This window comes from Sinocyclocheilus rhinocerous, unplaced genomic scaffold (assembly GCF_001515625.1).
Source record: "Sinocyclocheilus rhinocerous isolate Xijiao unplaced genomic scaffold, SAMN03320098_v1.1 scaffold306, whole genome shotgun sequence".
Lineage (NCBI taxonomy): Eukaryota > Metazoa > Chordata > Actinopteri > Cypriniformes > Cyprinidae > Sinocyclocheilus > Sinocyclocheilus rhinocerous.
In genome coordinates, this window is record NW_015662161.1 from 462,853 (window position 1) to 476,083 (window position 13,231).

Here is a 13,231-nt window from a genome sequence, read left to right on the forward strand (position 1 = left end):
TTATCATATATACATATATATATATATATATACATAAATACAAATTAATTATTTATATACATTTAAAATATATCTATATACCTTTGTTTTAATATATATTATTTATATAATTACTTGTATAACAAATATAATTTATACAATTATTTATAATTTAAATAATTAAACTAATAATCTTAATTAATTACATTAGACAAATATCATTCAAATTTGTATAAGGAAAAAGTGTATTTATACATATACGCACATTATTTATACATTCAAAATACATTTATATTTAATTTATTATTTACATTATTATTTGTATAAATAATATTGATCATTTATAGCTATTTATAATTCATATAATTACATGAATGTTCAAATATGAAAAATATGAAAATGTATAAACAAAACAAATTAATTCAATCAATTCAAACAAAAAAACAAAACAGGAGTTCATCAACTGAAGGTCTGCCAAATAGGCTATTTCCAGTGTAGACAGCTTGACTGACTATAATGAGAACAGTTTAGTTTTGTCATTCGCTGTAGACACGGTGTTAGCTGAACACCCACTGCAGGGCTGCGGTGTAATATTGGGCTGTATTTACCACACGGATTATCCAGGCGGCCGAGCTGTAGGGCTGCCTGCTCTTTGGCCCGTCCCAGCCCTCAGTCGGGTCAAGGGACCATGAGGGGGAGCTCGGTCTGCGGGACGCGCTCCATGCTCCCTGAAGATGGGTTGGGTTAGAGAGAGAGAGGAGGAGATGTGGGCGAGAACATGCAACAACTTAAATAGTACAGCCAGCAAAGAAACATACAGATACATGCATGTACAACACAGACATGACTAACAGAGAACGTGACACATCAGAGCTGTGAATGAACTCCAAAAAATGACATCTCAGACAAAGCGCTTCCTGAAAAAATACATTCAATTTATACTGCTCTCAAACATGCAAACAAAAATGTTCCTTCTACTGTAATCTGCATATACATATATAACTGTTTCTAGGGCAAAAAGAGATGTTTTCTGTCAGTCTAAATAAAGTGAAAGACAGCATGCGCAAACGATGGAAAGAACCGGCGAAACTGCATCATCTGCTCTAAGAAGATGAGACGTGTTTTAAAAATGTCATCAGGGCCTTTCAGAGACGATTTTTAAAGGTCAAGTGTGTAGTTTATGAAACAAACAGAATTAAATAAATAAATAATGACTGTCCAAACAGGTTCAAAGGCCTAAAAGTTTGGGGTCAGTAAGATTTTTTAATGTTTTTGAAAGAAGACTCTAATGCTTAACAGGGATGCAAAAATAACAGTCAAAACAGCAATATTGTGGAATATTATTATAATTTAAAATAACTGTTTTCTATTTTAAAATGTAATTTATCCTTCTGGAGTAATTCTAATGTGCTGATTTGCTGCTCATGACACATTTCTTATTATTAATGTTGAAAACAGTTGTGCGGCTTAAAGGTGGGGTAAGGCGAATTAGAAAACTGATTCGGGCCGAGTAGCAAAACAAACTTGTAGCCAATTAGCAGTAAGGGGGCGTGTCTACTCGTGATGTGGAGGAGAGAGCGTTCAGTGCACCGGACATTAGCCGAGCCGAGCGACAGAAAGATAGAGATGGCGGATAAAAAACAAAAGAGGAAAACTTCTGCGGAACAAAAGAAGGTTTAAGGCCAGAAGTAGGACCCGTGTAAATATCGGATCAGCTTTTCAGCGCTGGAGAGAACTCAAGGAGCGGAAGGCCTGCGATCGGACGCCGAGGTTGCTTTGTTTCTTCTCAATAGGTGAGTAACACCGTGTCTACAACAGCTAAAGTCTGCCTACACTGGACGCGATCAAACGACCGTTGAAAAGCATTTGAAATTTGTGTCAGCACGTCATAAACAGAACCCGGCAGCAGTTTTCTGTCGGGATTTGTTGCGCCGCGCCACTCACGTCCGTAGACACGGTGTAACATTAGTTTTGCTTTGTTTCACAGAACTAATCGTTGCCTGGGTTGCGTACGTATATGTGGGGCGGAGCTATCAAAATAGGGGCAAGACCCTTTTGGGGTAGGGGCGTGTTTGTTTTGGTGATTTCAAATGTCAACATTGGCTACCAGAAATCGCTTACCCCACCTTTAATACTTCTGTTAAAAATGAAAAAAAAAAAATGGATTTCAGGATTCAAAGATGAATAGAAAGTACGAAACACCATTCATTTAAAATATGAATCTTTTGCAACTTTATAAATGTCTTTACTGTCACTTTCCCCCAATAATTTAATAAATAATGTATTATTAATAGTGAAATAATAAATAAAAGTATTATTTATTATGATTTATTTAAATAATAATAAAAAAAAAATCTTACTGACCTTAAACATTTAAATTAATGTTACTTTAGTTTGTTACTCTCCTTATTTGTGTTACTGCTTGAAATTATTTTATTTTCTTTATTACTAATTTTACTTGTATTAATTATTATTCTTAATTTACACTTAAATTACTCATTAAATTAATTAGATTTAGTAGTATGTAATAATATAATACGAATATTATTTAATATTTTTCTTAATTTTTTAACTAAAGCAGTGTGTCCCTTAGCATATTTTTCTTTATGAAAAAAAAAAAAAGAAATTTCTTTTTGGTTTTGGTTTCGTGACAACTCTAGTGAGTTGTATTTCACATTAAGCACATGAAAGACTTTTGCACTTGATTATTGGGCCTGTGATTCATTTCACATTTCTTTTTTACTCGCGGTGTGAACAGGCCTTCACTGCAGTAGAGAGGATCATCACACTTTAGTTTGGGGATGAATTCTCACTATTAACGTCTGCCTCAATAAACTCCTAATTTGCTGCTTATTAATAGTTAGTAATGCAACTGTTAAGTTTAAGTATGGGGTATGATTAAGCGATGTAAAATATGGTCACACAGAATGAGGCACTAATATGTGCTTTATAAGTTCTAATAAACAGCCAATATGCTAGTAATATGCATGCTAATAAACAACTAGTTAACAGTAGGCGCGTTTCCATTACAGATTTGCGCAAAACTTTGGCGATATTTTATAAATGTCGATAAGCGCCTAGTGAGAATTGGTCCCTATACTAAAGTGTTACTGAGAGGCCTGGCATTGTGCTATTTTTGTTGCCATGACAACAGAGACACTCGCTGTCTTGTTTACAAACGCGTGTGATTATGTCAGCACGACATCACATAACTCCAGCACACAAAGAGTGCAAAAGAGCAGGCCTCTTACAGCCGCTTAATTCCTCTAATTAATCCGTTTGTGGCTATAAAGTTAATTAATACTTAGCGATCATCCAGAAATCACGATGATGGCTGCGAATTAAGACTTGCTCAATTAAAACGTAAAGCTGCTTGAAGTGAAATTAACACGTCGGTTTTTAACCAAATATGCAAATGCATGTATGAGCTTGTTGGGGAGGGGAATGTTCATTTCTTTCTTCACTTGGTTACATCTAAAGCTCACTTGGATTTTAAACTTCATTAGTTCTAGCATTCTAGATCATTAGACATGACGTTATTTTTCCCTGAATCAAACTGTCTATGCAGATTGGACAGCAAGGCAGATGCCTTCGGTTTCGGACACAGCCTTTATGAATTAGAGAGTGTTTGGTTAACAGGAAAACACAATCAGAAACAGGACGTGATGCATGAATGATGATCCGATGGCTGAGTATGATATGTGAGATGTCTAATGCTGAAATAATCCCCTTTGAATTGATATTTCAAGCCTGTGTCGTTTCATAAAACATTCAATTTCTCAAATGTTTAGTCTATAATAAAGCTTCTAACTCACGGAAAGTTGTTCCAGCACAAAATCAAACTTTTACATTCACAAATCACAAATATTTCCAGTGGACAGACAGCATGTCTGAGACTGAAACATGTTGGGTTTTACATCTGGAGACTTTGCTAATTGCATTTGTGAGGTATAATGCAGCAATTACGAGAATCAGTCACAATTACAAGAAATACATTTGCAAAAGTCACAACTACAGAATTAACGTCGCAATTATGAGATTTTTTTTTTTTACAAGAAATAAGGTTGTAATTGTGAGATATATGGTCACAATTACAGGAAAATTTGTGAGGTGCAATGTCATTTTGAGATATAAAGTTGCAATTACAAGAAATAATGTTGCAATTATGAGAAATAAATCACATTGACATTAAATAAAGTCGCAATTGTGAGGTATATACGGTCACAATTACAGGGGAAAAACATTTCACAAAGTCAAATTGAGATTTAAAATCTAAAAATAACGTTGCAGTTATGTGATATAAAGTTGTAACTACGAGAAATAAAGTCATAATTGTGATATATATGATCACAAATACAGGGGGAAAAAATCTGCATTTGTGAGATACAATGTCAATTTGAGATGTAAAGTCGCAATTACGATAAATAAAGTAAGATATAAAGTCAAATTATGAGATATTAACTACTTTTATGAGATGAAAATTCTGAAAATTACAAGAAATCAAGTCAAAATTGTGACTGGTTTTATTTGCTGTTGAGATGTCCAAATTTGCCAAAAATGTAATTGTCTGTTTGAACAAAGCCTTACGCCTATTAATTAACCTAGAACTATGCAGGAATCTGCAGACAACAGATTAAATAAACCAACACGCAATTGATCATAAAGTATATGACTGACCTGCTTGACTCTGGGTCTTCCAGGTGAAAACTTCCTCTTAGAGATGGCCGGCTTGCCCATGCCGATTTTTGGAGGGAATGGTATGAAGGTGGATGAAGGCACATTGCTGATGGCTTGTCCTGAGACAGCCTGTAGCTGGAGCTGGGACGCCCCATGCCCAACTGAGGGCAAACCCTCAGGCTGCCTGCATGGAGGCTGCCGTAATGACGTCCTCTCCTCCACCAGTGAACTCAGCTTGGCCAAACATCGCTCCCCACCATCCATAGTGATGTCCATTTCCTGTGTGTGGCTCTCGGGAATAATGTCACGCTGCTGCACCATAACACCCGTTTCCTCCTGGCTCTGAACTCCTGGTGTAGTCTTAGCAGTACTAACCTCAGGCTCTACAGTAACTCCATGAGCCATTGTGGAAGGTTCCTCCGTGAAGGAAACCTCCATGGGTTCTTCCTCATGGGAGGTACAGGCTGGAGTTGGCTCTTTGGTAGGTGATAGGTTGGTTTTCTGCTCGTCCTGGCAGGGCTTGCTGTCATCCTCATTCTGGGAGACGTTTTCTGTGAGTTCAGCTGACGTCTCAGGAGGCTCCTCTAGTTCAAGGGATGACACAAGCTGCTGGACTGTGGACGTCTCTGGAGCTGAATCTAGTTTCTGCTCGTGCGGCTCTGAAACTTCAGGACCTTTTGTCTCCTGAGGAGACTCAACTGCAAGAAGCAGAAAAACATTCAAAATGAGATGTACAAAAATACACAGGGATTTTCCACTGTAGGTCAGAGGGTAAAATTTGACCATAATGTTATTATTATAAAAAAATACTAACCATATTGCTATGATTTCACAAATAAGTGCATTGTTTTAGTCACTTGGGCTTATTTTACTATTGCTTGAATAGGATTGCAGAAATACTTTTGGGAAGCTGACATATTACACTACATCCAAAACTATTTACAATAGAATTCTAATTCTATCATAAATTATGATTAATGTATCATATGAGCTCATATTGATTGAGAGAGTTATTTGTACCATTTAAAAAATTATTTTACACACTGCAATAATTAAAATTAAAAAATAACTTTACTCTTCTAAGCATATACTCTTCTTGCCATATATATCGTGATATCATTTTATCCCAATCTGTAAAATGCTGCTTATTTCTATAGGAAGTGTTTGGAAAAGGTATATAAAATGTGGGAGTGTATTCATCTTTATTGATTCAATTCTGGAGACTAGGCCTAAATATGGTAAAAGTTCCATCTTTACATGTCTGATTTAAGTTTAGAAATTAGTGGCTGATTATTTTTCATCAAATAATTATATAATATCTTTAGGTATTTGAACCCCTAAATATTTCAAAGACACCTCTCCCCATATAAACTTATATTTGCCCCTCAAATACAAATAATTGCTTGTGGAAGATGAGTGTCTTCAGCTGTTGTTTGTCAAATGTTCATCAAACTGTCAGAGAAAAACTATATTTTTCAACAAATTCTAAACCGCTTGTTTTGAACATCCCCTAAAAACGGACATATCCAAGAACGGTGGTTATGGTTAAGATAAGAGCATCTTTGATAACATTAACCGTGTATGTGTCACTGGAGGCAAAGAGAGTAGATGAAGTACCTGAAGTCCGCTCATTTTCCACGCTGTGGTCTGAGGTCTCGCTGCACTCTGGCTTGGCTAAATCGCCACTAGCATCTGCACCAATTTCTAGAGGAGGGGGGAAAAAGTCAATAGACAGTCCCGACTTGTGTTATGTAATACAAACTGCTCCAAGCACTAGTGGAAATAATTACAGGACTGGAAAAACAACTCAACAGGGCACATATGGCATGTGTGCTATTCAGAAAACATTGTGCTCAAGAGAATACAATGGCTTTGAGCAGTACACAAGTACTCAAAGTAATCTACGCCTTTAATTAGGTCGATTTATCCAGTGTTGGCTTATATACCCGCTGTACGTTTGATTTGTGGCTCTTGACTACACTCTAACATGCTTTATTGTCCTCTCACTGTCTATAATGTCATTCTCTTCTGTTCAATGCATGTCTGGAACAACAAATTTCCACCTCAAGCACTTAAATCCATTGATTTTGAGGGCCTTATCAGATAAATCACCTCATATCTCCTCTAGGAAGAGATTACCAGCCATTAGAGAGATCACGTAATCACAGAAGACTAAATGACTATCGTCCGGCGTGGCTGACATTAGCTCAGCGCTTCCGAGGTAATTAGAGGACAGGTTTCTTTCTAATCAGAAGAGCAGAGATACATCATGATTCTGATCTGGACCGGTGACTGCTATATTGGAGAGAAGATACGGGCTTACGATAATGACTCGCACGTCTGGTTATTCAGCACATCTTTTAATTACAGAAAGAAGCGACAATTGCTACTTATGGCCTGTTATGTCAGATGAAATCACTTCTGGGTAACAGAAGACATTAAAAGAATATGAACCCTATTCATTATGAGACATATTGAGAAAGATGGAAGCAAACACATTGCTGATGTCAAGATGTTAATTGGACTAACTTAAACGGGCATACCATACTTTTTTTTTTTTTTTGGATGCACAATATATTGGTACCATATCAGTTATTGACCAATGATTTTATTTTCATTTAATGGTATCAGAGATTATCAGATATTGCTTATATTCATTTCCTCTATTTTTACATTTAGTTCACTTTTGCTGTCATCCGAAACTTACTTAAACAGTGTTAAATATAATCCGCAGAATATCAATTTTTCATACTGTACATTGTAATGTTGTAATGCCTAAATTCACTTACAGCAAACCAACTGAATTTGGCTTTTGGTGTTTTATTTTTGAATTTATTAAGATGGTGATGAATTTACTATATGTCAGCTAAATGTTACTATTTAGGTTACATATATTCTCATTTCAGTTTTAGTTGTTTTTTTATTTATTTCCAGTTTATTTAAATTTTATCGTTTCAACTTAAAACTTACATTGGCAATATTTATCAACATTTTTGTTTAGTTTAAAGAGTTAGTTCACCCAAAAATGAAAATTCTGGCATCATTAATTTCTTTATTCTGCAGAACAAAAAAATACTATTCAATACTATTTTTCCCAATACTATGGAAGTTAATGAGGACCAACAATTGCTTGGTTACCCATATTCTTCAAAATATCTTATTTTGTGTTCAACAGATAGAAGAAATTCATACAGGTTTGGAAGAACATGTGGGTGAGTAAATGATGACACAATTTTCATCTCTTTAAGTTTTTCGTGTAATATCTATATTTTTGATAACATGTTTTTAAAGGGGTCATATGATGCAATTTCAAGTTTTCCTTTCTCTTTGGAGTGTTACAAGCTGTTCGTGAATAGATACTTTGTCGTTTCTCCGATCACAACATGGTTTTATGTTTACTCGGCGCGATATGCAACGCAACGCGTAAAAAGACAGTACAAGTCATTTTAATCTGTAAGTATGTCCCCACTGGATGCAACAAATGCCTCGTTTATAATGGGTTTTATTGGTTTTGTCTCGTTGCGCCGGGACACGGCATCACAATATGGTAAGGGGCGTAACATTTCCGTCACACGCTTGAGGTATTCGGCCAATCACAACGCACTGGATAGCTGGCCAATCACAGCACACCTCGCTTTTTCAGACCGATGAGCTTTGTATAAATCGTCACGTTTCAGAAAGGCGGGGCATAGAGGAGAAACAATAATGTACAGTATGTGGAAAATAATGTGTTTTTTGAACTTTAAACCGCATAAACACATTGCATTACACCAAATACACAACATAATGTTCTTTTTAGCAACGTCATATGACCCCTTTAATAGTTTTTGTTTTATTTAATCATAATGACCATAATCTGTTAATCGTTCAGAATTTTAATAAATTCCATCCATAATATTATGTCCAATATAATATAGTATTAGGATTTAAAAGATTTACATGGTAGTTTTGGACTGAGAAGGAAGTTTGAGTTGTGAAAGGTACAGTGTGTTTTCATAAACCGCTTGCACTCCAGTCACATCTGATCATCCGCTGCATCTCAAAGCCATTTAAAATGTGGAGTCTCCATGGTAACCTCCGGTACAAGGTCACATCAAAAGACCTATGGTCCGATAAGCACATATTCTCCCATTCATAATCCATCAGGCACATATGGGGTCTTTTTTATGATGGGTGAACACCGTTAGACCGAGACATGTAACATAATTCAATGTAATGTAATGGAGAACGACAGAGCTAGAGAGAATGACCAGCCATAGTGGACCAAGTGGGCATCATCTCCAGAGGTGAATGAGGTTAACTCTCTGGTGATCGGTGCCGTAAACAAGCCTCTCTAAAATCAATGTGAGGGTCAAAGACCAATGAACAGAAGCCTAGAAGTCTTTCTGAAAAGCTAGTTGCTGCAAAGACGTCACCTTCATCCAGCTGCCATCCACATCACCACCTGTTGCCATGTAACTAACTTCAACATGAAAATAAATGATTAAACAAATAAATTAAATAGTTCAATAACTTTCTTCACTAAATTAGCTTTCATACTGCATATTAGATTATAAAGTAGGACTGGGCAATAAATTGATTTTGATATTTCTTGACAAAAATAAGCTTGGTTGGTTCCTTGCCAAGCAATACACAAAAAGGGACCTGGGTGAAATCAGACATGGGTTTGGGTTTCTTCTCTGTTGAACCTTTTCAACTTACAGCAACAGCATACCATGCAACACAAGCACACATGTTCAGGGCACTCTAAATAACCATGAACCCAGCGTGGGATGAGGCCAGATCTGTCACCTCTGCATCTAGAGATTTGCACCAGGATGCATAATGCTGAAAACGCCTGTGGGCAGCTGTTCCCCTAAAGGTTGGGGAATTGAGTTACCGACACTGTGCTGAACATTTGTACAGTGACAGCGGGGTGTTAATGCACCATATACCCAAAGCTGCTTGAACGCAAAGCTGTGATGGTATATTACACATAGAGGAGATTGGCAGGAATGTAAAACTTCCTGCAGGTCTGCAAAGTAAGATGGTCTTCAGTCTTGAAGTGGAAAATGGAATCGCGCTCCATGGAAGACAGAAAGTCATACGGGTTTGGAACGGCATGAGGGTGAGTAATTGATGACAGGATTGTCATTTTTCCTTTAATAAGGAACTATTTCCATGAATCACCAGGTATTCAAAAGCACATAAGGAACACTTTCAGAGACTTTTTGCCTTCCCCAGGCAAAACAGTCCAAGTTTCAAATACCCCTTTCCTCAAGACCAGTCCAGACTAATCCAGACAGAACTGAGGCATGAGGGTCTATGGGATGCTTTGGCCTAGTCTTCCACTTCAGCAACTTTTGGCCTGAAGGACTGGGGTGCTTCACAGAGCAACCTCTGTCCTCATGGTTCAAAGACTCTGGGCTGAACTCACAGTTATTGGACCACTGTGAAAGTAAGTGAACGGTAAAGACACCAAACCCAAAACCAAGCTAATAAGACACTAAAATCAAATAAAGACTTCGAAGATTCTATTTGAAAACCACAAAAATCTGTCAGAAACCAATCCAAAAATCTCACTTTACAAAGATGATTCATTCTAAGGCTAACTCGATTTGTTGGGCTGTGCAAAAACAGGTAAGAAAGCAGCCAATCTGTACATTTATATAATGCGCTCTCAGGAAAAAATGGTACAAAAGCCGTCACTGGGGTAGTACGCTTTCAAAAGGTACTAATATGTACACTTTAGGTAATTATATGTACCTTTAAGATGCTAATATGCATCCTTAGGGACAAGCCAACTTCCAGAAGAGTTTAGCTCTAGCAAAGTCACTGGGAAAGCAAGCCTGCAACCTTTAGCCAAAAAAAGCGTAACGCTAACACTAATGCTGTGGCTTTGGGGGTACGCAGTGAAAGAGACGAGAGGCTGTTTTTTTTTTTAAATGGATGTCAATGAAGGAGATGCTCTCAGTATGCTGAATAAATAGCTTTTGTGAGGAAATAGCTTATCATTTAATGAATCGACAGCCTGTTCGCTAATCTTCAACATGTTTTAAACTAAACAGTACTTTTGTTGGAACCTATATGCAGATTGTTATTCTTAAAAATGTTATTTTTTAAGAGTTCTTTTTTATAAAGCACATATTCTGCATGACCATATTCTACATCCCTAATCCTACCCAATACCTAAACTTAACACCTACCTTGCTAACTATTAATAAGCAGCAAATTAGGAGTTTATTGAGGCAAAAGTCATAGTTAATGGTTTGTTAATATCGAGAATTGGACCTTAAAATAAAGTGTGACAAATTATGTTCTTTCTATTGCTTCTAAGTTTCAATAAACAGACTTGAAATGTAATGACTTGTGACTGCTTTAATGAATGAAGGTAAATATATATATATATATTTAAAAAAAAATAAAAAGGCATTCTTTCTATGGCTTCCAGATTTCAACAAATAAATAAAATTTTTAGTGACTAGTATCAGTGTTATTTATGCCTGATTTTTTAAAATGACCAGACTAAAACCTAATCTTAAGGTGACAGAATTTGTACCATTTTTCCTGAGAGTGTAAGAAAAACTCCCTAAATCCCACATGCAATGGGTTAATTCTTCCAAGAACGATCCAACGATAACTTCAGGCACTAAAATGATGGGTCTTACCCATCATTTGTTTTTCATCCAGTTGCTTCTCTTTATTCGGCATCTCGCTGACAGGCTGGTGAGGTTCTGCGTCTTGAACTTTGGCAGGCTCCGAATCGTTTGATGAAACTGGCTGTGCGTTTTCTTCAACGTCCACGTGTGATTGAATCTCCGCCTGGATTCCTTCTGCATCCGCGTGCACAGGATCTGATTCAAAGCCTGCGTTTCTACAGACGGAACATATGTGATCTTCTTTGGACTGTGGATGTGCGTGACCTTCACCTGGACGCTCACATTGTGGGTGGAACCACCTGAAGAAAAAGTGGCAGCCAATGAGTCACCTTTTCACTGCATCCAAAACTAGGTTCCAGATATGGACTTTCTGGATGTGTAACTGCTACTGAACTAGATTACAGATTTGCGATGGAAATGTACCTTTTGCATTGATGGCAAGAAAGCAGGTCTTTGTGGACATCGGGATCTACGTCGCTGGGACATAAGCAGGGGACGGTGGTGTCCTGTTGATCGCCACAGTTTTGGCACAGTAGGCTGTTGTGGTGCCATTGATCACTGCTCCGGGTGCCACACTGAATACACATCCGGCAGTTCTACAAACACACGGCTACGATTAGCTATACTGCATTCAAGAAATGGGAGAAGATGATAACCATGTCTCTCAGAGCCACCCATACCTTACACCTCCAGCCGTTGGTGGGGATAGAGTCCATAGCCGGCTGCAAGCAGAAAGTGTGATAGCCTTTGTCGCACATATCGCACACTAGCATTTTAGTGTCTTCTCCAGGCTCCCTGAAAGATACAAGGACACAATCAATCAATCTAATTAATTCTACCAATGCATAATGTTTTTTTTTTTTTATGAATACATTCCTAGACTGTAAAAAATGACTGTAATTTTAACGGAAAAATATATTCATTGATTAATGGCAAGTTCCCTTAATATATATATGGTGAAAAACTAGTAAATCTAATAGGACATCTGGTGCCAGATTTACTAACAGCTTGCGCCAGCGCAAACCACCTATTGGCGTTAAAATAGTACTGTCAGGATTTACTAAAGACGCGCAGTAAAGAATTAGCGCTGAAAAGGCGTGGACACGGTTATGTTTGCGCCTGAAATGATTGATTATGCATTTGTAGGAGTTTCCCTTTCAGACGCAAAATTTATGGGAGGAGAGTATTAAAATGAATCACGCAATGCGATTTACTAACGTTTGCGCTCGTCAAATTACTGGTATTTGCGCCATTATTTAATGCCCAAAAAAAGCACGTCTTAAAGCAGGCGGTAATTTGCGCTGCTCTTGGTAGATTGCGCTGGTCATTATGGAAATGATCTGGCTGCGTCTGTGTCCTTTAATGTGTGCATTGTTAGTAAGCCACCCGCAGAATTTTCCCCACCCATCGGCACTTTTATGGAATTGCGCTCTAATGCTAATTTGCCCTGTTTTTTTGTAAGTGAAAAACAAATCATCTTTTAAGATATTTTTAAAAAATATCTATATTTTAAGATATATTTTTTTAAATATATTTTTTGTTTTGTGTAAAGCATCTTGAGGTTTGCACTTTAATCTTGTTGTAAATTTTGTGGTATTCTGACTCCCATTCTGATAATTTACAGTGAAAAAACATATATTCCCAGAATTCACATTTGATGGTTTTTCACATAAGTAACCGTTTCGGTCTTTGTTTTTTCTTATCAGTTATGCACATTATGGTTTATGTCACAATGAGCATTCTGAGAGCTCTATGACCCTCCTATAGACAGCAAGGTAATTACCACGATCAAGGTCCAGAAACGTAGCAAGGAGATAGGTAAAATAATCCATGTGACATCAGGCGTTCAACCGTAATTTTAATCAAATCAAAATGTAAACAACGTAGAAAACGTATCAGCGTGACGCTGCTGACACAGAACAGCATACGCTGTTTAC

General features: G+C 37.1%; 1 protein-coding gene across 1 annotated transcript in view; it reads right to left on the bottom strand.

The window, feature by feature from the left end:
* Nucleotides 1–13,231, bottom strand: part of LOC107727489 (histone-lysine N-methyltransferase 2C-like) — a 120,581-nt gene that overhangs the window by 63,518 nt on the left and 43,832 nt on the right. The window contains exons 9-14 of the mRNA XM_016537362.1: nucleotides 11,975–12,089; nucleotides 11,718–11,890; nucleotides 11,304–11,593; nucleotides 6,274–6,360; nucleotides 4,657–5,354; nucleotides 588–707 (exon numbers count right to left, since the gene is read on the bottom strand). Coding sequence (XP_016392848.1) covers nucleotides 588–707; nucleotides 4,657–5,354; nucleotides 6,274–6,360; nucleotides 11,304–11,593; nucleotides 11,718–11,890; nucleotides 11,975–12,089 — 1,483 coding nt within the window. The remainder of the gene's footprint in view (nucleotides 1–587; nucleotides 708–4,656; nucleotides 5,355–6,273; nucleotides 6,361–11,303; nucleotides 11,594–11,717; nucleotides 11,891–11,974; nucleotides 12,090–13,231) is intronic.